The sequence below is a fragment of the Somniosus microcephalus genome, chromosome 11, assembly GCF_052327205.1.
Source record: "Somniosus microcephalus isolate GS21.2 chromosome 11, FLI_Smic_1.0, whole genome shotgun sequence".
NCBI classification, from domain to species: Eukaryota; Metazoa; Chordata; class Chondrichthyes; order Squaliformes; family Somniosidae; genus Somniosus; species Somniosus microcephalus.
Genome location: NC_140997.1, coordinates 198,166,434 through 198,193,863, shown reverse-complemented (window position 1 = coordinate 198,193,863; position 27,430 = coordinate 198,166,434). Strand labels below are relative to the sequence as shown.

General features: G+C 45.4%; 1 protein-coding gene across 4 annotated transcripts in view; it reads left to right on the top strand.

Moving 5' to 3' along the window:
- cacna1db (calcium channel, voltage-dependent, L type, alpha 1D subunit, b) overlaps positions 1–27,430 on the top strand; it is a 792,002-nt gene that overhangs the window by 589,334 nt on the left and 175,238 nt on the right. For all 4 annotated transcript variants that reach the window (XM_086001660.1, XM_086001658.1, XM_086001657.1 and 1 more), the window contains 2 exons: positions 11,286–11,444; positions 12,872–12,982. In XM_086001660.1, the coding sequence (XP_085857786.1) occupies positions 11,286–11,444; positions 12,872–12,982 (270 nt within the window). The remainder of the gene's footprint in view (positions 1–11,285; positions 11,445–12,871; positions 12,983–27,430) is intronic.

Here is a 27,430-nt window from a genome sequence, read left to right as displayed (position 1 = left end):
ACCGACTCCTGCTGCACACATGAAGGCCCTGTAGGAGATAAAAGACATGCATTAGTCATGGCAAGATAAGAATGTTACAAGTTATCATGGTGAAGATGATATTTCACTATGATATTGCATAAGGGTGAGGGTGGCAGCTGGATAGATGAGGATGTGAGGAAGTGGATACGAAGAGAAGGATGGGTGCAGCTGTAAGGTAGGTGGGTGTGAGGATGTGATGGGGTAGGCTTGAGAAGGCAGAGTTGGTGGGGGGGGGGGCTAATGCGCACAGCAGGATGTAGGTGAATGTGGCACCGTACTCACCTTTTCTGCCCTGCTTGGGTTATTAAACCGCTTTCTGCATTGAATTCAGGACCGTGGCACCACGCTCCTGCTGCTGACCTCCTCGGCCACCTCCAACCACGCCGCCTTTTGTCACAACAGCAGGCTTCTTCCTCCCATTGCTGGGAAGAGTATCTCCCTCCAGCTCCTCACAGCCCCCAGCAGCACATCCAGGAAGGTGTCCATGAAGTCGGGCACAGCCTTTGCCTGTCTCGACTCCATTGCAACACTTACTGTTCTCTGACAGCCAGCTCCAACTCCTTCAACTTGCATCTTTAGATTGTCCCTTTAAATACTGGAGTTGAGTCACGTGGGTCCATATCACGCCCGCTGCTGCTGATTGGACGGGAAACCCGGAAGGAAAATGATAATGAGGTGGCTGAGTTAAAAAGCCACTGACAGACGCGCTTAACATATTTACGGGTTTCCCACACATTATCGGATCCCATCCTGCTCCCAGTGCATCTGCACATTAAAATCCAGCCCTTTGTGTTTGTAGGAGGTGTCATTACTGTGGAACAGCAGATTGTCTGTGGTTTATTATCTCTCCTGATTCCAATGTTAGTGTTTTAGTGTCTTTGGAGCTTCATTATTGTAAGTAGCACGTTAGAGTCCTGGTGAGAGTGAGGTTCCTGGTGAGAGTGAGAGAAAATATCTCAATCCATTCAGATGTGACAGTAATTTATTACATTCTATATTAATCTATCAGGAGGTAAGTGTAGGGAGAAAGTCCTGTTAACATAAAAAAGTCCCCAGATGCCAGAATCCTTTATTAAAAATTTCATGATGGATGGAAATATAAGCTCCTAATCCCCATTGTCACCCGCTCTAAAACATGGAAAATGTAACCATGGTCAATTGCTAAAACAAACTGCTATGAGAGTGCTGCAGATGAAACTGTATATACAGCTTTCTGAGTACAAAGACAAACGATGGATGTGCTTGGCAATCATCCCTGCGGCTTACAACTTCTTTACATTGGGCAAAGCGAAAACATGAAACATTAGGGCCAACTAATAGGGATTAGCTTTCACTTTAGAAATACATAGAAGTTAAATCACGAAAATGTGCCATTCGGTCCAACCAGTTTGTGTCAGTGTTTATCCTCCATATGAACAAATAGTCCAAATCACAATTGCCAGCCCTGTCCCTATATTCCTTTATCCCCTTTTCCTTCATTCATCTATCTAATCTAATCTCAAATGTTGACATCGTTTCTACCTCTATCACTAACACGGAAGTAAATTCCACAATTTCTCATTTCTCTGTGTAAAGAAGTTTTCCTTATTCTCTGTTCTAAACCTGTTACATTTAATCTTGTACCTATGGCCCCTCGTTCCAGATCCCGCATCAGTAGAAACAGTCTGCTTCTATCTATCCTATCCTTTTATCATTTTAAACACATCTTTTATATCGACCTTTAATCTGCATGGTTCTAACAATAAGTCTTGCTTACACAAAAGTAAAATACTGCGGATGCTGGAAATCTGAAATAAAAACAGAAAATGCTGGAAATACTCAGCAGGCCAGGCAGCATCTGTGGCGAGAGAAACAGAGTGAATGACAAAAGGCATGATGGTGCAAGGTGAAAGGAAATGGTAATGGGAGAATTAAATAAACAAAAGAGGTGTAAATGGGAATATCAGAATTATCAGCAACAGCTGCCGTCTGAAAAAATGGGGGCAGAGGTTATGATCTTAAATTGTTGAACTCAATGTTGAGTCCAGAAGGCTGTAAAGTGCCTAATAGAAAAATTAGGTGCTGTTCCTCGAGCTTTTGTTGAGCTTTATTGGAACAGTGTAGGAGGTCGAGGACAGAGAGGGAGTGGTCCAGAGAATTAAAGTGACAGGCGACTGGAAGCTCGGGGTCATGCTTACAGACTAAACGGAGGTGTTCCGCAAAGCGGTCATCCAACCTGTGGTTGGTCTCCCCAATGTAGAGGAGACCGCATCGTGAGCAGCGAATACAGTATACTAAATTGAAAGAAGTACAAGTAAATCACTGATTCACCTGGAAGGAGTGTTTGGGGCCCTAGACGGTGGGAAGGGAGAAGGTAAAAGGGCAGGTGTTGCATCTCCTGTGCTTGCACGGGGAGGTGCTGTGGGAAGGGGAGTGGGTGTTGGGGGTGATAGAGGAGTGGACCAGGGTGTCACAGAGGGAACGGGCCCTTCGGAACGCTGAAAGGGGAGGGGAGGGAAAGATGAGTTTGGTGGTGGGATCACGCTGGAGGTGGCGGAAATGGCGGAGGATGATCCGTCGAATGTGGAGGCTGGTGGGGTGGACGTGAGAAGAAGGGGAACTCTATTGTGGTTCTGGGAGGTAGAGGAAGGGATGAGAGCAGAAGTGCGGGAAATGGAATGAACACCATCGAGGGTCTAGTCAACTGCGGTGGAGGGCAATCCTCGGTTGAGGAAAAAGGAAGACATATTGGAAGCACTGGTATGGAAGGCGGCATCATCAGAACAGATGCGGCAGAGTCTGAGAAACTGGGAGAATGGAATAGAGTCTTTACAGGAAGCAGGGTGGGAGGAAGTGCAGTCAAGGTAGCTGTGGGAGTCAGTGGACTTATATTGGATATTGGTCGATAACCTATCCCCAGAAATGGAGACAGAGAAGTCAAGAAAGGGAAGGGAAGAGTCAGAGATGGACCATGTGAAGGTGAGGGAAGGGTGGAAATTGGATGCAAAGTTGATGATATTTTTCAGTTCGGAGTGAGAGCAGGAAATGGCACCGATACAGTCATTAATGTACCGGAAAAAGAGTTCAGGGAGGGACCTGAGTAGGGCTGGAATAAAGAATGTTCCACATGTCCCTCGAAAAGGCAGACATAGCTAGGATCTTGGGAGGGAGGTTGAAGCAGGGTTGAGGGACTGAGTTTGGGGGCCGTGGAGAGAATTTCTCCAGAGGAGACGCAAGATCCACAAACAGAACTGCCCTGGTAGACCCATTGTTTCAGCCTGTTCTTGCCCCACGGAACTGATTTCTTCCTATCTTGACTCTATTTTTTCCTCCCCTTGTCCAGTCTCTTCCTACCTACATCTGCGACTCTTTCAACGCCCTCCGCAACTTTAACAGTTTCCAGTCTCCTGGCCCTAATCGTCTCCTTTTCACCATGAACATCCAATCCCTCTACACCTCCATCCCCCACCAGGACAGCCTGAGAACGCTCCGCTTCTTCCTTGAACGGAGGCCCAACCAGTCCCCATCCACCACCACCATCCTCCGTCTGGCTGAACTTAGATACATAGATACATAGAAGATAGGAGCAGGAGTAGGCCATTCGGCCCTTCGTGCCTGCTCCGCCATTTAATGAGATCATGGCTGATCCTTTAATTCAGTATCCCGTCCCCGCCTTCTCTCCGTAACCCTTAACCCCTTTTGCCCGTAGAAATATATCTAATTCCCTCTTAAATATATTTAATGAGCTGGCATACACTGCCCTCTGTGGCAATGAGTTCCACAGGTTCACCACTCTCTGAGTGAAGAAATTCCCCCTCATCTCTGTCCTAAATGGTTTAGCCCTTATCCTTAAATTATGTCCTCTAGTTCTGTTCTCACCCGCCAAGGGAAACATTCCTTCTGCATCCAGTCTGTCTAGACCTGTCAGAATTTTATACACTTCTATGAGGTCCCCTCTCAATCTTCTAAACTCCAGTGTGTACATCCCTAAACTACATAGTCTCTCCTCATAGGTCATTCCCGCCATTCCTGGTATCAGCCTGGTGAATCGCCGCTGCACCCCCTCCATGGCAAGAACATCCTTCCTCAGATGAGGCGACCAAAACTGTACACAGTACTCGAGGTGTGGTCTCACCAGTGCCCTGTACAGCTGCAGCAAGGTATCCCTGTTCCTGTATTCTAACCCTTTTGCTATGAAGGCCAGCATACCGTTTGCCTTCTTGACCGCCTGTTGCACCTGCATGCTCGCCTTCAGTGACTGGTGTACAAGAACACCCAGGTCTCTCTGTACTTCCCCCTCTCCCAATCTATTGCCATTTAAATAATAATTTGCCCTCCCGTTCCTGCACCCAAGGTGGATAACTTCGCACTTGTCCACATTATAGTGCATCTGCCATTTATCCGCCCAATCGCCCAGTCTGTCCAAATCGCTCTGGAGCTTCCTGGTCTCTTCCTCTGAGCCCACCCCCCCTCCTAGTTTAGTGTCGTCTGCAAATTTGGAAATGCTGCATCCGACTCCCTGATCCAGGTCATTAATGTAAATTGTGAACAGCTGGGGGCCCAGGACAGATCCCTGTGGTACCCCACTTGTTACTGCCTGCCATTCAGAAAATGAGCCGTTTATTCCAACTCTCTGTTTTCTATCTGACAGCCAGTTCCCTATCCACGCCAAAACTTTCCCCTTTATCCCATGAGCCTCAATTTTCCATGCTAATCTTTTATGTGGGACCTTATCGAAGGCCTTTTGGAAGTCCAGGTACACCACATCTACTGGCTCTCCCCCATCTATTCTACCAGTTACTCCCTCAAAAAATTCCAATAGATTAGTCAAGCACGATTTACCCTTTGTAAATCCATGTTGACTCTGTCCTATCCTGTCCCCATTTGCTAAGTGCTCCGCTATTTCATCCTTAATGATGGACTCCAGCATTTTGCCCACAACTGATGTAAGGCTTACAGGTCTGTAATTACCTGCTTTTTCCCTACCCCCCTTTTTGAATAGTGGGGTAACGTTAGCTACCCTCCAATCCATCGGCACTGTTCCCGAGTCTAATGAATTCTGAAAAATCATCCTTAGTGCATCCGCTATCTCTAGGGCCACCTCCTTCAGTACCCTAGGATGCATGTTATCAGGCCCTGGGGATTTGTCCACCTTCAATCCCTTTAGCTTCCTTAACACCATATCCTTAGAGATATTGATTTGCGTCAGTTCCTCCTTTGCCAATGTCCCTATTTTTCCCGATATCCCAGGGAGGTTTTTTGTGTCTTCCTTCGTAAAGACTGACCCAAAGTATGCATTTAGTTGATCTGCCATTTCCTTATTTCCCATTATATATTCCCCCGTATCTGACTGCAATGGACCAACTTTGGTTTTCACCAGTCTTTTCCTTTTGATATACTTATAAAAGCTTTTGGAGTTAGTTTTTATATTTTCCGCCAGCTTGTTTTCGTAAGCTATTTTGCCCCTCTTGATTATGCCCTTTGCCCTCCTTTGCTCTATCTTAAACTGTTCCCAATCTTCCGCTCTGGCGCTTTTTTTGGCTATTTTATACGCCCTATCTTTGGATTTTATGCTGTCTCTAATTTCCCCTGTTATCCACGGTTGAGTCACCTTTTTAGATTTCCTTTTATGCCAGATTGGTATAAACAATTTTTGCAATTTTGTCATTCTATCTTTAAATGTTTGCCATTGTTTATCTACCTCCAGTCCTCCCAGGAACGTTGTCCAATCAGACCTACTCAGTTCCCGTCTCATGGCATCATAATTCCCCTTGTTTAAATTCAGGACCTTAGTCTCTGAGTCAATTTCTTCGCTCTCCATTTCGAGTGAGAAATCGATCATGTTATGATCGCTCTGACCCAAGGGTCCCCGTACAACAAGATTACTGATTAGTCCCTTCTCATTGCACAGTACCCAGTCCAATATAGCCTGTTCCCGAGTTGGTTCCTCGACATATTGATCCAGATAACCATCCCTCAAACACTCAAGGAATTCCTCCTCCTCATTATTTTTACTGATTAGGCTAGTCCAATCTATATGTAAGTTAAAGTCACCTATGATGACAGCTGTGCTCTTATTGCACGCTTCTCTAATTTCCCTCGTGATGCCCTCCCTAACCTCTATTTTACTATTTGGAGGCCTATATACCACTCCTATTAATGTTTTTCGCCCCTCGCTATTTCTTAGCTCCACCCATATAGATTCTGTATTAACTGAGTTAATATCCTTCCTTTCAATTGCATTTATCCCCTCTTTTACTAGCAATGCTACCCCTCCTCCCTTTCTTTTTTGTCGATCCTTCCTAAATACTGAATACCCCTGTATGTTAAGCTCCCAGCCCTGCTCACCCTGCAACCATGTTTCCGTAATCCCAATTAGATCATAATTATTAACCTCTATTTCCACAGCTAATTCATCTACCTTGTTCCTGATGCTTCTCGCATTAAGGTATAAAACCCTCAGGCTTTTTTTATGCTCACAATTTTTATGAATTAGTTTGGCCCTTCGTTTTTTGTTCCTCACCCTTTTACCATTTATTTCTGTCTGCCTTTCACTTTCCTCTATTTCACTACATAGGTTTCTAGCCCCCTGCCATACTAGTTTAAATGCTCCCGAACTGCTTTATCAAAAATTACCCCGAGAACATCAGTTCCATCTCTGCACAGGTGTAGACCGTCCCTTTTGTATAGGTCACACCTACCACAAAACTGGTTCCAATGCCTCAAAAATTTAAAACCCTCCCTCTTACACCACTGCTCAAGCCACGTATTTAGCCTAACTATCCTGTTCTCTGTACTCTTACAAGCACGTGGCACTGGTAGTAATCCAGAGATTACTACCTTCGAGGTCCTACTTTTTAGCTTGGCTCCTAACTCCCTAAATTCTACTTGTAGGACCTCTTCCCTTTTTTTAGCTACGTCGTTGGTACCAACATGTATCACGACAACTGGCTGTTCCCCCTCCCCCTCCAGAATGTTCTGCACCCGCGCCGAGACATCCTTGACCCTTGCACCAGGGAGGCAACATACCATCCTGGAGTCTCGGTCGCGACCACAGAAACCCCTATCTATTCCCCTTACAATCGAATCCCCTATTACTATAGCCCTGCCACTCTTTTTCCCTCCCTTCTTTGCAACAGAGCCAGTCATGGTGCCATGAGCCTGGCTGCTGGTGCCTTCCCCCGATGCGTCACCCCCCCCGACAACAGTACCTAAGACGGTGAACCTGTTGCTAAGGGAGACAACCCCAGGGGATTTCTGCACTACCTTCCTGCCCTTGCTCTGCCTTTTGGTCACCCATGTACTGTCTACGCTGGCCTTAACCTGCGGTGTGACCAACTCACTAAATGTGCTATCCACACCCCTCTCAGAATCGTGGATGCTCCAAAGTGAGTCCATCTGCAGCTCAAGGGCCGTCATGCGGTCCCACATGAGCTGCAGCTGGACACACTTCCCGCACACATAATCGTCAGGGACACAGGAAGCGTCCCTGATTTCCCACATGTTACAGGAGGAGCATGACACAGGTCCGAGCTCTACTGCCATGACTTAACCCTTATATTACTTTTTAATTTTCTAGTTTTAGTTTATTTATCGACTTTTGTTTTCCCGAAGCTTACTTAGACCAATGTATACTGTACTCCTCTTATTCCTTTTTAAACTAACCAAATCCCACTAGTTTTGGTTTTACTTTCTAGGAAGGTTTGAGGAAAGTACTTACCAGTTAGTCTTACCTCCCTGGTCTTTCGCTGACTTCCTGGTCTTGTGTCCCCTTGGTCCTACGCCGACTTCCCGCTCCTCCCGGTTCCTGCCCTGCTGAAAAGAAACTGAGACCAAAAAATTTGTGACCTCAAATTGAACAACTTCTCCTTTCATTCCACTCACTTCCTCCAAATAAAAGGTGGTGCTATGGGAATCTTCGTGGTATGCTATATGCGGCACAATTTTATCCTGCAGTGGTGGAAAATCTCTTGGAGTTAGGTGTGGAGGAAGGCTTAGAGGTGGGGCTGGAGAAACCGGAGAACCACAAAGAACCTGAGGACCAACACTGGCTAGCAATCCCACCAGCTGTTAGAATTCTTTATGAATAAGTTATTCTGGAGTGCTTTGCGGAATCCATCCCTTCCCAGCTGCACCAATTGTCCTTCTCCCAGCACATCCTGTCCTTCCACCCTGCAATTGAATGCCTTGATGCCAAATACCAGCATGGGAATTTCCACCCTCCTCTTCTATGGTTCAAATATATTCTGATATTTCTTCTAAAGGTGAGTGACAGTGCGTCTTTCTGGTGAATTATCTTCCTCCTTCTCTGTTGACAATGTGTCCGGGACTTGCGATGGCCCTGAAAAGAGGGGAGAGACGCAATGTTTAGTAACTCGTGGCAAGGGGTGAGTCGTAGCAAATGAATCACTGCTCATTGCAGAGAGTTCAGTGATAAGGGAAAAAAGAGGGTTAGAGGGCCAACCACCCTGCAGCATGTGTCTTTCTGCCTTGCCATCTGCGACGGTGTTCATTCGCCCTCTGCTCGTGATATCTATGGCACCCTGTTCTGCTGCTCTTAGGTCTTGAATAGATGGTGTTCGTCCTACACTGTGGGTCCTCTCCCTGGCTAACTTGTCCTGCAAGAGAAAAGGGTGTGTTAGTGAGTGGCCTGTTGAAGAGTCAGGAGCATCTGTGTGTGAGGATAGAATAGTTTGGATGATACTGTGAAAAAGCATAAGGTGTGTGCAAGAAGAGGCATTAACTGTGAGAGCAGTGGCAAGTGCAGAGTGTGGAAGTAGGAGGAGGGGCACTGTTTGAATGAGGTAATATTTTCATTGCTGCTGTTACAGTAAAGCGGTACAGGGCTGTGCTGACAATAAAAAAAGGGAGTCTTACCTTAGCAGCCCAGGTCAAGTCATTAAACTTCTTGTGCAACTGTTACCAGGTCCAGGGAGCTGTGCTTCGTGCATTCATGTGCTCAGCAGCCTCGGACCATTGCTGTATATCTGTCTGGTGTGGTACCCTTCCCTAATCTGCAGGGAAGAGGATGTTCTTCCTCCTTGTGACCTCTTCCACTAGCACCTTCTGGACACTGTCTGAGAACCAGGGCAGTCTAACAACAGTCATTTTCTGCCAATTTTGAAAGCATCACCTTCAGTTGAGCTCCATAATGTACACTGCGCCCTCCCCTTTAAGAGATGCTGGCCAGTTTTAAATGACATCCTTCCTGGCTGAATTCCCTTCCCTCCGCAATGGGCGAGCTGTCCAATAGCCAGCGTGATTTGTGCTAACAGCTAGCCCATCATATTGAAAAGACATGGCCTGAAACTGTTTCGTGCCTCCTCCAAACAGCATGTAGTGAACGATGCACCCACCCTTTCAACTTCACACACATCACAGATGAAAGTTGAAATCGCCCTCACTGAGTTTAATCCCACTCTTCTGCTTGCTCCATATAACCTTTAATATTTTTTTAATCAATTATTTCATTCACTTTTAAAATAATTTATGGACTGTACTTCAATAATAGTTTGTGGTTAGAGAATTTCACATTCTAACCACCCTCTCTGTAAAGAAACATTTTACTCCCCTCCCCTTATGATTAACTTAAATTTGTGCCCTCTTGTTAGTCTCACCAACCAGTAGAACAGTTTATCACTATTCATTTCATCAAAACTCTTCATAATCTTGAAGACCTCTATCCATTCACTCCTTAACCTCCTCAGCTCTAGTTAAAAATGCCCTGCCCTTGACTCACCCACTTCCCTCCTGTGAGACCCTCCCTGAACCATCTTTCCATTACCTAAATTCATGCTGGCGAGCAGCCCTTGGCTGCCCAATTTTCCAGAGGGCAGCAGCTGCTTCCCGCCCACTTACTGCCCGTTCTGGGTGGGATGTGGACTGACGGCATGGGTGTTAAAATAGCCTGAGTCTCAGATTTTCTCCAGCGAGTGCACCAACACTTGCCCCATCCCCTGCCCACCCAAAACCCACACGGAGTTAAAATCAATTGCATTATTTCAGTTAATGTTTTGTGTTGGTTGGACAGGCAGAATTAAGTGGATGTTATTTGTAAAATTTGGTCATAGTCTGACTTTTTGAACTTATTGAGGTGACCAGCTGGTGTTTATGATTGATTCAGCTGAGAGGAGTGCACTTATGAAATTTGGGAAACTACCTGGTAAAATGGTTATGAATTATGAAGGTAGCAGTGTATTTTGGTGTACACACGGTCAATTTCCATCCTGCCTATTTTTACCAGGCAATCGGGGTCTGCTAAGAGATTTAATATGGCTTATCATGTTTAATTTTTTGTGTGTTCATTTATCCACATATATTTTAATCCTAGGACTGTCTGGACTCGCAAACCCCTGTAAAAGAGGGCCTGTGGTCTCATCCAAGACCTCAATTGCCTGGTCACCAGGTGGCGTGAGGTACAACCCATGCAGAGCAGTTCCTCTTTGGCTTCTGCACAACAGCTCCTCATCTGGCAAAGACTCAGATTGAGAATTGAGTGTAGTAGTGGATTTGTGCTCCACGTGTTTAATTTTTATTTTTTATCATCCCCTTTTCCTGCATTAACTCTGCTTTCCTCCAGCTAGGAGGACAGAATGTTATGAGATACAAATTCCTCCATGTAATAATGTAACAGGATGGTGAATATGAAGAAGACCCCTGCAGCCTAGACAGTTCCAGTGTTCTGGCTGGTAGAAAAAAAGTAACTTAAAAAAAGAATCAATTCACTATTTATACACACATTCACACAATTTCCAATATTAACATACATATTTATTAAAGGAACCAAAAGTTTGATGACAGGAAATTCCTTATCAAAGTGTATGAAAATCTAGTGCAATATTTTTTAAGTTACTGAGATTGTAAAATTGTTCAGGGATAGATTATCTGCAGATTTATGAGGTAGATTGTTATATAGCATTGCTGCTATAAAAAACAACCCAGAAGCTGATGAAAAGAAGTAATGTGTTCAGGTTGTTGAAATCCATTAAAGACACAATAGGGGTAAAGTTGTGTTAGCAATGGTCAATTGGCAGCAGTTTTAAACTCACCCGAAGTCAGTCCATTCACCATCGCCCATTTTGCGCTATCGCTGAAGACCATTTTCACCCCTAATATTTTATCAAGGCTATGAAAGTGAAAACCCAATAGATGATGTTTAATTCACTGTTCTTTTTATTAAATTATTATAAGTTTACTTAGAAAATGTTCTTAGTTTAAGGATTCTCATGCATGGTGGCAAAACAGTCTAACTGTTTCATCACTGGAAACCTTTTTTGTCTCTGTAGCGTCAGTGTGTAGAATATGCTCTAAAGGCTAGACCACTTCGCAGATATATCCCAAAGAACCCCTACCAATATAAATTTTGGTATGTGGTAAACTCAGCTGGGTTTGAATACATCATGTTTGTCCTCATCGTGTTGAACACGCTTTGTTTGGCTGTACAGGTAGGAACAATGCTAAACCATAACACTACTAAAGCTGGGTATTAGACTCAAGGGTCCTAATTGTTTCAGATTTTTGCAATTGTGTTTGTGTTTATAAATTATGGTATAGAGAATGTATAACAGCACTGGTTACATAAATAATTTAAAGATCTAGTATTGTTTAATTTATAATATTTAAACAGTTTTATGATCTAATTCGATTATTGATTCAATGCTTTATTTTAATCTGTACATTACTTGGGTCCTTGGTGTGAGCTTTAAAACCATGGCAGTCCCAGAGTTGAGTGTTTTACCTTTAGGAGTATATTCTTTTTGGTATTATGTAACTACCAGGATTCTCTTTCTAAATTAATGTTCTTAACCAGTAGAGAACATCTAAAACTATACTTAAATATACATTTTGAGTAAAATGTGGCAAAAGGGGAAACAATCATAAAAATTATACAACAGATGCCCAGAGAATGCTCTCCTAGGACTAATTCATAGACTGCAATCAGTGTAGATATCTGTCAACTGTCAGGAGCTGCCAGGGGTGCTGTGGAGCCGGGAGGAGCACTCTTAAATTTAAAAAAAATTCAAATTGACCTTTTTGGTGGCGGCTGCATCCACACCTGGAGTCTATCAACTGAACAACATGAGACAGCTATATATTTCATAGGTCTATTAAGTTTGTCACCCAGCACTGGTGTATCCTTAGTCATGAAAACAAGTCCTGCTCAGATCGATTACAAGTATCATTTTTACACTTGGAAAAGTTTGCAATGGTGTCAATCTTGTCACCTGGGTCAGAACATTATGGTGTAAAAATTCATCTGGGCCCAGAATCGATGCTGCGCAGACGGCACGTGCCCTAACTAGAAGGCCCGAAGCTAGCCCAAAATTGGGCCTTGGGCCTCATTTCAATAATGAGCTGCTGGCCAATTGCAGCATATGATTTTCAGGGCACTTGTCTCGCTGGCAGCAGCCTCAATTGAGTGCTGGTGGGAGAGGGGAGAAATAACGGGAGGGGGCTTGGCTGCGGCCAGCAGTGGCCGTCAGGGGTGCTGTAGAGCCGGGAACAGCACTCTTAAATTTAAAAAAAATTCAAATTTACCGTTTTGGTGGCGGCTGCATCCACACCCAGAAGAATGATTGGAGCAGGCCCGATTCCTTCCAATTTCTCAGAGTGGATGTAAAATAAGGTGTGATGTCCTTCATTTGCATATACAAGCGGCCTAACACCTGTTTTAGGTGGCCAGGTAGGAGGCCTGAAAATGCAGTCCACTACGTTGGCTATATTGGATGTGTAAGATTTGGGTGAAAGAAGGCACAACCATCACACACAAGCCCTGTGGCAACACAGTCTTAAAACCAAGAATGCAGCCCACAGTACAAAACCATAAAAAGTAAACTATAATATGTAATTGTGTAATATTGTCTGTTTTTAGCACTATGAACAATCTCCGTTTTTCAACTACACAATGGATATCCTCAACATGGTCTTCACTGCTGTGTTCACTGTTGAAATGGTTTTGAAACTCATAGCTTTCAAGCCAATGGTAAGAATTTTTTATATTCTAATAGAACTATCTGAAAAGTAACAGACACAGGAGATCTACATCAGTAGATATACTGTAAATTGTGTTATTTTTACATGATTACATTTTCATGGGAGGGAACTTATGGACAGATTTTCACAGTTTAATTTTGCAGCTAGTGTGGGCATGCTAGTAAGATGTTGACATGACAAACGTGCACATAGGCATCATTTTCACAATAAAAGGGCAGACGTGAAATCTATGAGACGCAAAGCCCACTTGAAAATAACCCAATTTGCAGTATGTTTGATAGTAGATTTGTCAGGGTGCTGTTTTCAACAACTATGTCACCACCCAATTTGAGAGATTTTGCATTTATTTTTATATTGTAATTAAAAACCATGATACTTAAACCCCTGACTGTGTCTATCTAACCTGCTAATGTCATTGTCTTGTGATAACCAACTACAAACACATATATGACAATGTTTGCCATTGGGTAAATGTAAATGTAAAAATATTGAGGAGTAATAGTAATAACCTAGTTTTTCTCATTGGTTTTGTCCATAATGTGCATAGACGCACAGTCCAGATTTTAATTTTTGGACGTGCAGATAAAATACAATTTGGATTTACCACAGATACCTGATTTTCCCCTGCCATTTAGGCTGAGGTTAGTCCAAGAACCCAGGTCTAAACTGTGGATATTAACTATTTCATTCAATAATTAGGATTTATTGTTAGCATTTCCAGTTTGAGATTTAAACCAATATAACCCAATAACCCTATCCGTCAGAACAAACAACATTTGAAATCAATGTTTAATACAAAAACACTGATAAAAGCACAAAAGTGAAAAATTTAGCTAAGTATATGCCTAATTTTCTTATACTTTGCATATTAAATTTGGGATAAGATTTATTTCTCAATGTTGGCCTGGAAAATCCTGAAAACTTACGCTGCAGTAATGGCGCATCTACATTACTATGACGCAGATATTACAGGAAATTATGGCGTACGTGACTCAAGCCATTACTTGCATCACCCCAACATTTCCTAGAACCCTCTGCTTCTCCGCTGTGACGCTCGCCAAAACAGTGAGAATTCCATTATCATAGCTCCACCACCCTATAAAATCAATGGCGATGCCCAAATTTGCTGCATTAACGCTGCTTTGATTGCCACTGCCACTTAGACTGAACCAGAACAGCGCCAGTGACCTGGCAGTGATTTTATTGAAGGAAGAGAAGTGAAAAATTTAATTGAAGAACTTCAACAAGCTGGGAAAGGTACTGCCTTAGTAAGTGTTAAACTAACTTAACAGCAATTATATTTAGTAGAATAAACACGAATTGAGACGTATATGTGCAGATAGCAGAGCCAGTCGAACACCCAGTAGTAGAAGATGCTGGCCAACCTGAAGCAGAAGTTGATCCTTTGTAAATATCAAGGTCTTTGACAATAACTGGGAACACAGGATTTGAAATGAGTTGGTAATAGGTCTCCAGGTGTCTCCTGGCCGCATCCCAGTCGCTCTTTCTGATCAGACTCTTGGGCTGCGATTTCCCCTACCTGGTCGGCTTCATGGTGGGAGAGGTCGTTGGCAGGCCACGAGCCTGCTGCCGTCTTCATTCTGCTGAAAAAAAAGATTTTGCCTTAATGGGCCTTGTTAAGCCCACCCTACACGTTCCCTGACCCAATTACAAAGTGCAGGTCTGGTGACGTCAGCGCTGACGCTTCTGTTGCTGGTATATTTAAAGGGCTCATGGCCCCATTTCATTTCACTTCTTCCTTTGAAAGCCTGCAGTGCAGAGATAGTTTGGTTTATGCTGAAAATGAGTTTGCAAAGGCAGAGGGCTGTTCCTCACTTCAGTGATGACTCCCTCCATGTTTTTGTGGAGGGAGTCAGAGCACACAGGGAGGTTTTCTTCCCTGCCAATGGGTGGAAGAGACCTCCCCAGGAGACCAAGGCAGCCTGGCTGCAAATAGCTGAGGAGGTCACAGGCAGGTGTGTGTTGATGAGGACCTGGGTGCAGTGCCGCAAGCATTTTAATGATCTTCTACAATCAGGAAAAGTGAGTATAAAGCCACACTTACCTTCATGCTGCTGTGCCTGTTATCACTTCCCCATCACTCAGCATTCCCAAACCTACTCCTGCACATCGCTACTCAATGCAACATCCCTTGCACTTTCACCCATCCCTCTCTTATCTATCAACATTATCACATCCCCATCTTACTATGCACCCCTCACACTCACTCTCATCCTAATGCAGTGACGCCAACTAACAACACTAAAGGAGGCAACTTGTTACAGCCACCCCACTCCATCATAGTCTCCCTCTAAAGATCTAATCCATCCATCCCTTACACTCATTCCATCACTCTCACTCAACCTTCTCTTCTTTCCCTCCTTGTAGGAGAAGAGAGCCCACAACAAGAGGGAGAGAACAGGAGGTGGCCCTTAATCATTGGCCATTCTAACAATTGCAGAGGAGGCTGCCTTGGAGATCACTGGAGCGATTGACCTGTTGGAAGTGGGGCACGGCGAGAGGGGCTCATCAGAACAACCTGGTGAGAGAATAATTTTCCATACACCTACATGGCATTCATCAGTCACTCATATGGGGGCTGATGTCAAGAGAAATTGAATGCTGATAATGGTGTCTGTATGCAATCGACACATATATCTAACTGATGTCTTTACTCTCCCACAGGTCCATCAAAAGTCCCCCCCACTGTCCATGAGGAACAGCAAGAGCACTCCTCGGAGGAGCCTCCAGTCTCTGAGGGCACAGCGTCACCTCTGGCAAGGCAAACCAGCACCAGCACAGATACAATCACCTCGGTGGGTCCGTTGTGAGATAGGGTAGCGTTGTCACCTGGTGTCTCATACATCACAGGTGAGCAAGAGCCGATGGTGGAAACAGGGTCAGCAGTGGAGACACCTCGTTAGAGGGCACAGAAGACTCCAAGCTCTGCTCAGCTGCATACAGATGCTGAGCCTCGGGGGTCGTCAAGGAAGAGGGCGATCCTGGAGCTGCAGGAATAAGTGCAGGAGGCTCTGACAGGTTCTGCAACCGCAGTGACTGCGAGTGTGCAGAGAATGGAGGAGTCTATCTCAAGCATGAGCACCACTGTGGCGCATGCACTCACGACTGTTGGTTTCTCCATGGATAGGATGGCCACCTACATGGAGGACATAATGCGCCAGTCGCATGCGCACATAGTTTCAATTCAAAATAGATGGGTATCTATGGCGAATAGATGGGCATCTATGGAGAATAGATGGGCATCTATGGAGGAGAGAAACAAGAGGCTCATAGATGTCCTTGCTAGAAGAAATGTCAGTAGAGACATGGGTCCTCATGGCCCCACTGATGTGCAGCAAGGTGCTCTCCAGCTACTTGCTAGCAGAGAAGTGCGGGTGGCCCATGAGAGGGATGATGGTGGGAGGGTCACATGGAAGTGGGGGCTCCTCTCCAAGCGCTCACACTTCTACCCCCTTGCCAACCCCTTGGTCAGAGCCCCAGATGCCTCCCTGGACAGCGATGGCCGAGTCTGCCACTGCACAGTCGCAGGAGGAGCAGACTTTGGCGGGGCCCTCACATGCTCCAAAACCTAGAGGACGATGTCCAAAGACGCCTAAGCAGATGCAGCAGGGAATTGAGGAGGCTGCCTCTACCTCTGCTGAAGCCACAGGGGTTGCAACACGTAGAAGCACTCGGAAAAGAAAGATGCCACACAAATAGAGTCAGAAGGGTAGTCACTTGAGTGTTTCTTTCAATGTTATTGACAAGTTTATCTTAAGGTAATTATGTGTATTAAATCATTTAATTCGTAAACTTTACGATCCTTGGCAAATGTGTGTGGACACTTGGAAGTGGCAGAGTGAATGGTCAGGGCTAATAACATCTCCAGCAATGGTGGTGACAGTGATAAGAAAGGACTGGTCATTGTAGGGATGGTTTATGGTATTGATGTGGGCTGATGCCAATGTGCCAACATCTGTGTTGTGTGAAGTTAACTAAATCTGGCCATGATGAGGTGATTCCTGGCCTCACGGGCAGCAATGCGGTCATGTACTAGTGGCATTGGGACCGTCGGCTCCTCGAGGTCTTCATGATCCTCATCCTCAAACTCATGCTCCTCCTCCGAAGAGGCTGTGCGCTCTGCGCCTTGTTCCTCATGCAGCACTAATCCTTGCTGCTGCGCACTGTTGTGCAGGGTGCAGCAGACCACTACGATTCTGGTGACCCTGGCTGGTGTGTACTGAAGGGCTCCTCCAGATCTGTCCAGGCATCTGAAGTGCGTTTTAAGCAACCTTATTGTCTGCTCTATGACACTTCTGGTGAAGATGATTTGATTGTAATGCTCCTCAGCCTCGTTTGTTGGCCTCCTCAAAGGTGTCATGAGCCACGTCTTTAGTGGATAGCCCTTGTCTCCAAGCAGCCAGCCGGAAAGACTGTTTGGAGGTGTGAAGAGCTGAGGTACAGTGGACTGACGCAGGATGTAAGAGTCATGGCAGCTCCCAGGGAACTTGGCGCACACATGGAAGATGATCTTCCTATGATTGCAGACCAGCTGCACATTGAGGGAGTGGAAGCCCTTGCGGTTGACGAACACTGTTGGGTTCTAATGGGGTGTCCTGATGGCCACATGTGTGCAATTGATGATACCCTGCACCCGTGGGAATCCAGCCAGAGCCGCAAAGCCTGCCACACGCTCAACAACACTGGCTTCATTAGAGGCAAAGTGAATATAATTGACGGACTTGTCAAAGAGGGCATTGGTGACCTGTGTGATGCATCTGTGGGCGGCCGACTGCGAAATGCTGTAAATGTCTGCTGGAGATGCTTGGAAGGAGCCTGAGGCGAAGAAGTTGAGGGCAAGGGTGACTTTGACAGCTACTGGTAAGGGGTGTCCACCCGCTCCTCTGGGCTGCAGCTCTTGCTCCAGCAATTTGCAAATGCCTGCCACAACCTGGTGCGATAGTCTGAGCCTCCTTTGGCACTGCTGCTCAGTCATGTTGAGGAAGCTCATCCTCTGCCTGTAAACCCTGTGTTGGGGGTATCACCTCTGGTGCAGTCCAGCCCTCTGCCCTGTGCAGCATCAGGTGGTTGAGGAGAAGGTTGGCGCTGTTGTCGTTGCTGCTGGTGTGCCTGGTTCTGCTGGTGTTGGGGCTGCTCGTGGTCAGATTCTGAGGACCAAGGTAAGAGAGTGTAAACCGTACTCATTCTGAAGTAATAGATAGCAGGTGAAGGTGAGATGACAGCAGCAAATCTGTCAATGCTGAGAGAGGTTGTTCCATTGAGGTGGCACTGGATAGAGAGTTTGCTCCAAACACTTGCAAGCTGCATAAAGCTCAATCTGTCTTCCAAATGCAGTAACCAACAGTTTCTGAACTTTGAAAGTGAACAGCTGTAACAGGGGATCTTTTATACAACTTTTGCAGCTGTCGTGTAATGAGATAATTCAGTGCTGAATCCACTCATGACATGACTGACCCGACATCTGGGAGACTAGCGTGGAGGCAGCTTCACAGCGGGTTCCCTACCCACTATCAAAAAAATTTTTCCCAGCCAATCCGCCATCAAACGTGACCACTGAGCCCCCGAAAAATTCCGGCCTTGGAGTTCACGGTAGACCCTCCATTAACTTTGGATAAACTCACAAATAATTCATTTAAGATAGTATGGCATCCTAGCTGGAGATTTCCACATCTTCTCAGCTATTTAGCCGTTTGTGTTAAGGGATCAATGCATTGGCCATTGGCTGTGCGCTTCTGAATTACCACTGTCCTCGAGTTCTCCAGCAAATTTTTGTGTCAATTCTCCACTCAGGCCTCACAACAGTTTAATGTTATGGTGTTTGTGGCCAAATGTGCTGTTTTGGGAAATTCCAGGCCAATATTTTATTTACCTCAGAAGTTATACATGATAAGTGCTCATTCTATTTGTTAAATAACAATTAAACTCTCTGACCAGGAGCATTGTTGTTTTATACCCAAATTTACTCTGATTTTACCTTTTATAATGGAAGAAAAACTAAAAAAAACATCAATACTACACAAATTGAATGCAACAAAAAATGGCTAAAATATATACCACAAATCATTTTAAAAAAGCAGAAACTGGAAGTCCTAGCAAGTATTCACTTTTCAACAAAAGATTTTATCCACCAGGTGGCCATGTGCTTTGGGACAGAACCCCATGCTGATTTCTTACATAAAATTCACTCCTTTTTTGAGCAAACTATAAAATCAGATGTTTGTTCTGTATACATTCAGTCAATGTCCAGATCTGTTATCAAGTAATATACAGAATATTCAAATGGGATTATAATAGTGCCTGTCTCACACAAGCTCAAAAATGAAATGATGTGTAAAGATGTACATAGGGGTCAGTAAGCATAAATGTGCCCCATTTCCCATCTCCACCCTTGGAGATAAACATTGTGTAGTCATTTTTAGAATTTCTCTTGTTACATAATTGCTGTATTCATGTGCAAAATATGCATTTCATGTATTCAAGTGGTGAAAATAAGAATTTGCACATTACTTCTACCAGCGTAAATCATTATTTTGTAAGCGATATTTTAGAAGATGAAATATGCTAGCTTGACTTGGATACTACTTACTGCCAACTATAATTTAAAAAAGTATTGCTGCTTTTCAATTATTCAATTTTATGAATTAATTAAACAGCTATTTTTAAGGAACAATCAAAATTATTTTAGTTAATAATTAAAAGATACATTGAATAAAGTGATTTAAAAAAGTTAATCTTATTATACATCACAGCCTATATAGAAATATATATTTATATATAGTATATTAAAAGCCTTGCATAGGGTATGCACTTCGTGTAAGTATATAACATAAGTATGTAACACTTATATTTGTATAAAACACTTTCCTGTAGCACTGTTACCATCATGCCTATATGTCACACCTTTCTATTACACTTAAACATACCTATTCCTTCCATTTACCTCTGAATGAGTCCTTCAAGCTTGGTGTCCAGGGAAGGTGGTGCTCTTGTCTAGTTACCTCCGAGACCTTCCGCCTTCTCTCCAAGATGGTTGGCGCTGTTGTTCACAGTGCGATCTATATTGGTGACAGGGACCAGTGGTCTCAGAGGTAACTATGCTAAAATCAGAAGATGCCACTTGCCTCCCTCTTCACTGCTGCCTCTCACAGCTCTTAACCCCTCCACCACCATGATTGGACCCCTCTCCAATCGCAAGCCATGAGTTTCGATGCCCCAGCCCCATACTTAGAAAGGCTGTGATGCTGGGCATTGCTACAAATTCTTTAAACACAATCTGCAGTTTTAAAATCTTATTATTTTGACCTGCTAATAAATATAAAAATATAAGGGCCTAGAAATTCGGTGGGCTGCGCCACCAGTTAGCGCCCAAAGAGGGCACTTAGTGGGTTTAGCGCCACTGGCCATGCCTCCCGCGAAATTTAGGGGGGCGCTAATGGTAGCGTTAGCCTGTAGCGCTGCGCCGCCACCGATGACGTCATCGGTGTGCGCAGCGCCCCGCTACCGCCCCGATCGTGAAATTTGGTAGCGCCCCCGCTGTAACGCCAGTCGCAATTTGCGACCAGTTCAGGGGGGCCTACCTGCGGTGGTAGAGGCGTGGAGGTGCGGGGCGGCCATTTTTTTTGCTGGCCGCCTGCCAGCACCTCTCCGCGCCGCTGTCCCCGGCCTCCTGAGCCCCCCCCCACCACGTTGTGCCGGCTGTGTCCCAAGAGCCCGGCACTTCTCCTCGGTGCCGGGCTCTTTTGCCGGCACTCGCGATCTCCGATCGCGCTGCAGCAGGCCCCTCCCCTTTAAGAAGGGGAGGAAGGCCTGCAGTACCGCAGCGCGCCATGCCACAGCGTGTGGCGCTGCGGCATGTTGCGCTGCGATTTTCAGTTGCAGCGCCCCAAGAGGGATGCGGGGCGCCTCGAGCAGCGCCTCGCTTCCGTTTGGGGCGCTGAAACTGAATTTCCAGCTGGCGCTCGCGACTCCTTCCGGGGCGGTACTTCCAGCGCCCAGGCGCCCACCGAATTTCTAGGCCAAGACGTACTATTTCTTTTCAGTGGTTCTAAATTCACCTTTGACCTGTTAATTTCACTCTTTAAAAATTACAGCATATTCATAATTTTAAAAAAAGCATTTCCACACAAGCACAGACACACACACACATGTTTCTTACTGATTTCTTATTCTAATTAGATGGAAATTGATTTATTTGTCTAAATGAGCAATGTAAATATTTCCACAAATTGACAGCATGAATTACTGAAAATAATTACAGTTTATATCCTTTACTGAAGGCAGTGAATTTTGCTGAGGTATGGTCCTCATCCAAGTGGGCATGATTAAATGTGGGCCTAAGCCATGAGCGTTAATAGGATCCTGAACAATAAGGGGCAGCATAGCCATGTCCAATTTTATCCTCACCTAACATCCATATGCAAGCACTTTCCAGCGAGGGATCACTGGATACAAATCCTAGCTAACCTTTTCCTCTTTAGAAGCCCAGAGACATTAAGGTCAATTGTAGCAGTCTGATTGCTGTCACAACTGAGCACAGACCATGAATCAAGCCTGCAACGAAACAGTGCATTTACCCACTGAACCATCAGGAGAGTCATACTCGTAATACAGTTCTGGACTACTTGCAGCCCACCTGCTCCTCACTTGAGGCACTTGGAAAGCCTTCCACTCTAGGGGGTTTAATTTGCTCTTGGTGCATTAATTGTGCATTAAATGAGACTGAATTTTTTTTCTCCTTTTCTCCTTAACGCATTCGTAGGAGCGCACATTCTTGGAGCTTGAATGCGTTACAACTAACACACAACTGAGCAGGCAATCAGAAAATGGTGCTGCGTCACCTATTTACTCTTTTAGTAGGCATGTAAGCAGGATAAATAATGCTTAGGATATCAATCCATCTTTGGAGATGTGCCAATGGGAGTGCCTGTTGAATGGAGAAAGGCACGGAAAGTTCCACTATATTGACGAGGTTCATCGAATTATTGTGGATAGTGTGAGGGGATGTGGGAATGCCTCCTACTGGTTCGATGCAATCACCTGTGAGATCACCCTGGTCTCAATAAACCACTGCACTTGGAGTGAAAAATGAAAGAAGCTGTTTGATTTACAGAAAATTGCCACGGTAAGTAATGATGATTATTGTCAATTAACTTACACTGCTATATATGGGTATAATGGCCAATTATTTTACAACAAAATTTGCACTTATATCGTGTCTTTAACATAGGAAATGTTCAGATACACTTCACAGCAGTGTAATCAAACAAAAATTGCCACCGAGCCAAAGAGATATTAGGAGGAGTAACAAAAAGCTTTTTTTTCAAATTCATTCCCAGGATGTGTGCATCGGTGGCAAGGCCGGCATTTATTGTCCATCCCAGGCTTGCTAGGCCACTTCAGAGGGCTGAGAAGAGTCAACTACATTGGAGGCACATACAGACCCGGCTGAGTAAGGACAGCAGGATTCCTTCCCTAAAGGGCATTTGTAAACCAGCTGGGTTTTTACGACAAGCTGACAGCTTCATGGTGATTTTTTTTTACTGATACCAGCTTTTTATTTCCTTTTATTAAAAAAAAACTGAATTCATATTCTCAAACTACCATGATGGGATTTAAACTCACATTCTCTGGATTATTAGTCAAGGCCTCTGGATTATTAGTCCAGTAACATAATCACGACACTACTGACCAATACTAATAACTGCACTATTTTACTCATACTAAAAGCTTGGTCAAAGATACAGGTTTTAAGGAGGGTCTAAAAGGAGAGAGATAGAGAGGTTGATGCAGGGAATTCCAGAGCTCTGGGCCTTGACGGCTGAAGGTACTGTCGCCAATGGTAGGGCGAAACGAGTGCGGGGTGAGTAAGAGGCCAGAGTTGAAGCAATGCAGAATTCTCAGAGGGTTGTAGAGCTGGAGGAGATAGGGAGGGGTGAGCTCATGGAGGGATTTGAACACAAGGATGAGAATTTTAAATTTGAGGTATTGATGGACCATTGGTCAGTATAAGTCAGCGAGCACAGGGGTAATGGGTGAATGGTATTTGGTGCAAGTTCGGATATTGGCAGCAGAGTTTTAGATGAGCTCAATTTATGGTGAGTGGAACAATGGCAGGCCAGCCAGAAGAGTATTGGAATAGTCAAGTCTGGAGGTGACAAAAGCATGATTGAGGGTTTCAGCAGCAGAAACCCTCAATCATGTTACTGGACTAGTAATCCAGAGGCCTTGACTAATAACCCAGAGAATGTGAGCTTAAATCCCACCATGGCAGTTTGAGAATGTGAATTCAGTTTTTTTTTTAAAAAAGGAAATAAAAAGCTGGCATCAGTAAAAAAAAAAAAAAATCACCATGAAGCTGTCAGTTTCTGCGGCAGGGGCTGAGATGGACGATGTTACGGAGGTAGAAGTAGGCGGTCTTTGTGATGGAGAGGATATGGGGTCAGAAGCTCAGATCAGGGTCAAGTAGGATGCCAAGGTTGCAAAGAGTCTGGTTCAACCTGAGACAGTGGCTGGGGGGAAATGGAATCAGTAGCGAGGGAGTTTGTGGCAGGGCCGAAGAAAATGGTCCAGAATAAATTGGACAGCAAGTTCTGCACATGCACAGTTAAACGTGGAAATCTGAAAGTTGCTGTCAGAGATACCCTGCTCCTCTACAGGATGTGCTGTAACAGTCCTTGCTGATAGACTCAGCACTGAAATCAATGCAATGGCGTGAAGTTGTGATACTTGCCCACTAGTTCCCCACTAAAGATGCCAGAAAAAGTTAGGGCTGGTGCATTCAGCAGTAAGTGAATTTTTAACGGTATGATAAGTGATAGTTACTGCCAAACAACCTCTTTGACCCTGAAAATTGAATTCTATGAGTGTGGAGTCACATTCCTTCAGAAGTTAATTAGTGTTGGAGACTTTTTTTTAAATTACATTTTTAATAACTTTTTCAGTCTGTGAGGGGAAAATTCAGTTGTTTGCGCCTCCCGTTAGCGCCTTAAGAGGGCGCTAATGGCGCAAAGCAACTAGCGCTCGGGCGCGGCGATGTTTACGCCGCTTGTGAAATTAACTAGACATTTTGCGGCGGCGCTAAACACTACCGCCATGATCTCCTGCGCCGGCAGATCGTGACGTTAGTCGAGTGCGCAACACCCCGGTAGCACCCCGGACTGGATATTGAGTGGCGCCCACTGCCTTACCGCCTGCCGCTAGCAACGACAGGTTGAGAGGAGCTTTTTGCAATCAGAAAAGGACTGGGGGAGCGCTATTTAACGGCAACCGCTTCCTGCCTTTTTTTGTTGGTGACATTTTTGCACTACGCATTCTGAGAGAGAGAGAGACTTCTGGAGAGAGTCAACGCTGTGTGAAGGAGTTTTGGGTACTGAGCAGCACTTTGCAGGTTCATTTTGATTTGCCCTTCCTTGCTTCGACAGCGCTCTGAGGTAGCGCCTCGCTCCTCGGCCTTTGCGCCTTCAGACAGGTGTGAAGCGCCTGATTTAGCGCTCCAATCACCTCCAGGGGTGATAAAAGCCAAGTTTGCCGTTGGAGGCGATAATTAGTGCCAGGCGCTAAACTTTGCGCACGACCGATAATGGTGCCCCAAAAGGGGCGATACTGAATTTTTCCCCGTCTCTTTTATCTCTCTCTCTCTCTCAATCCCATCTGTCTTTCCCAATCTTTCTTTCACTTTCTGTACCTAATTTAAATCTAATTTATATTTCCTGCTTTCCACTTCCTGGTTTAGATTCTGCATGTCTCAGTGATTGGTTGAAGAGCCTCGCTGTTCTTGGTCTGCTCACTGACGCCACAGATTCTTTGTGGAGGGCGCCGGGCTGGATCAGATGCTGAATTTGAGCAAGTCTCTGGTCAAAAGCCTGCAAAAGCTTTGTAGGCAGCGGTCAGCGAGGTGAACGGCGAGTGCCGTTCCTTCACCGTAGTCAACAGTTTTGGCAGGGGAGAGCAGGGCACATTAGTGCTTGATGTGGTCAAGCTTGAGCTGACGATGAATGGCTAAATCAGTTGTGTGCCATAACCATTCTAGTCTGTGTCCCATGGACTTAAGGGAGCAAAGATAATAATAATAATAATTCAACTTTATTGTCATTGCACAAGTACATGAACAACAAAATGTGATCTTGCAAGCTCCCATGACTGGGAGAAGCAAAGCCGCTGCGTCGGTGCACGCCGCCATTCCATTTCCACCATTCCTCCTGTCCGACAATCTTCAGCCCAGCGCCTGGGCCTGCTCACCAGCCGCTCCTCCTTCCGTGACCTTCTCACCAACCGCCCCTCCTCGGGGCTCCTTCCGTGACCTTCTGCACCTGGTCTTCCCTGATGGTCACCCCTCCAGGTACTAACCAGGCCTGGCTCTGCTTAGCTTCCAAGCCTTGCCAGTGACCCTGTCCCTAGTCCCAGGAGGAGCCGTGCCACGAGGAATGACCAAGGTGGGAAAGAGTAAGGGTTTTACTGGCATTAAAGATGGAGGTGAGGGAGTGATTGAGCAGATGGGCAGCTGCAGAAGTATCATGGCAAACAGAGGGTCAAAGGCTTAACAGTTGGGAGTTTGAAAGTGCCGTCATAAGTGACTTGGGGTAGAGTTTTTCCAGAGGCAGTTGGAAGGGGAAAGGGGGATGTGAGTGTTGAAGGATACAAGGAAGTGATCAAAGATGATTTGAGACGATGGGAATAGAGAGACCACATGAGATGGCAAGGTCAAGGGGGTGGCTGTGAATATGGGAAGTTTATATGGAGGGAGAAATGAAGGGATGACAGGAGGGCAGTGGACTCGGAGGAGAGAGGATAAGGTGAGTTGAGATGGTTGAAATCAGCGAGGATGAGGAGTCATCTCGGTGCTGAGGCAAGAAAGAAGTGAGGATATCTCGGTGAGAAACTCGGGGTGGGGGGGTTGGGTGGGCATTAGAAAATGAGGATTTTAAAGGAGATACGAGAGGTGTGGAACAAGGTTAGGTGCTCAAAGGAGGAGAAGGTGTCAGTGGAGTAGGGGAGAGACCAAGGTGAGATTTGGTGATAAGAGCTACACTGCCAACATGGCGGTTTGGGTGGGGCAGGTGGTGGAAGGTATAGCCAGGTGGATAGATTTGGTAAGGGGCAAGGTGTCATCACTCTTGAGCCAAGTTTCCATCAAGGTCATGGTGTCAATACAGTCATGGTAACATAGAATATTCCGATGTTCCTAATCATCTCCAATAAAGTCATGGATGGCAAGGGCTTTGTTTGAAAGTCAACAGACTTTCTGGAGGGAGATTCCGAGAGGGGCGGTGATTGTTGATCCACTGACAGAGTCCAAGGGTTCAGCGGTGGGAGCAGTGAGTGGGATGGGAAGGGTGAGCAGCAGGCACACTGAGTGGAAAGGCCGGTGAGAGAGGAACATGGGATAGTTGGGAGGCAGCGACCGGTGTGTGAATGGGTCCTCAGCTCACAGGCTGGAAGGCCATATAGTGCTTGGAAGATGCTGGAATTCCTTGAGACACAATGGCCTGGATATTAACAAGGGCGGCAGGGGGGAGTTTAAACTCCACAGCGTGCATCTTTTGGCCCTGACAGGTCCCTGCCCGAAGTCAGCATGATTGACAGGCTTGGCTTCCTGTCTGGCTGGGAGCACTCTGGAGCAGGCTCCAGGACCAGGTTGGTCCGATCCATGACCCGGGGGGTGGGTGCTCCAATGACACCGGGGGGGGGGGGGGGTGGGGGGGCGGGGTCCAATCCCCGAACCCGGGGACTTTTATATGGGGGGGGGAGCTTGGGGGGACCGGGGGGAAGCACTCCTGCTCTTAGTGGCTCATAAGCAGTGCTGTGAAGGCAATTACCTTCCCCCCGAAGCTGTCCTCACCTCACTTCAGTTGTCGGTATTCCCGAGGCCTGGGAAACCCAGCTGGCCACTGTAAAACCTGCAAAGCAGGTTAAATCAGAGGCTGCCAGCCTCATTAAAATATTTAAATTGCCAACCTGCCTCCTGGGAGTGTGTTGGCTGTGCCCGCTCCTTGTCCCGCCTCTGTAAAACACAGAACTGGGCGGGTTGGAGTTCAGATTTTTAAAATTTTTACATTGGACCCGAACCCAACCCACCCGTTTTTGTGTGCTAAAATTCCCCCCAAATGCTTTTGGCTTGTACAATGATAGTTGATTATGTTCACTGCAGCGATGGTTTTCACCTTCATTAGAATCAAAACTGTAATTGTGTTCCATTGTGAAATGTGACGTATACTGTCATTACAATAACAATACGTATATCAATCCCAATAAACTTATTCTGTGTCGTCTACTTGTTAACAGAAAGGTCACAAACCCAGGAGGAAGAAGCTGATACTGCAGGACCATCATGCTCGTCATGAGACTATTATTCACATCATAAAGCAGATATACCTACTTCAGAGGGTATTAGTTTGATAAGGAAATACAGGGTGAGAAA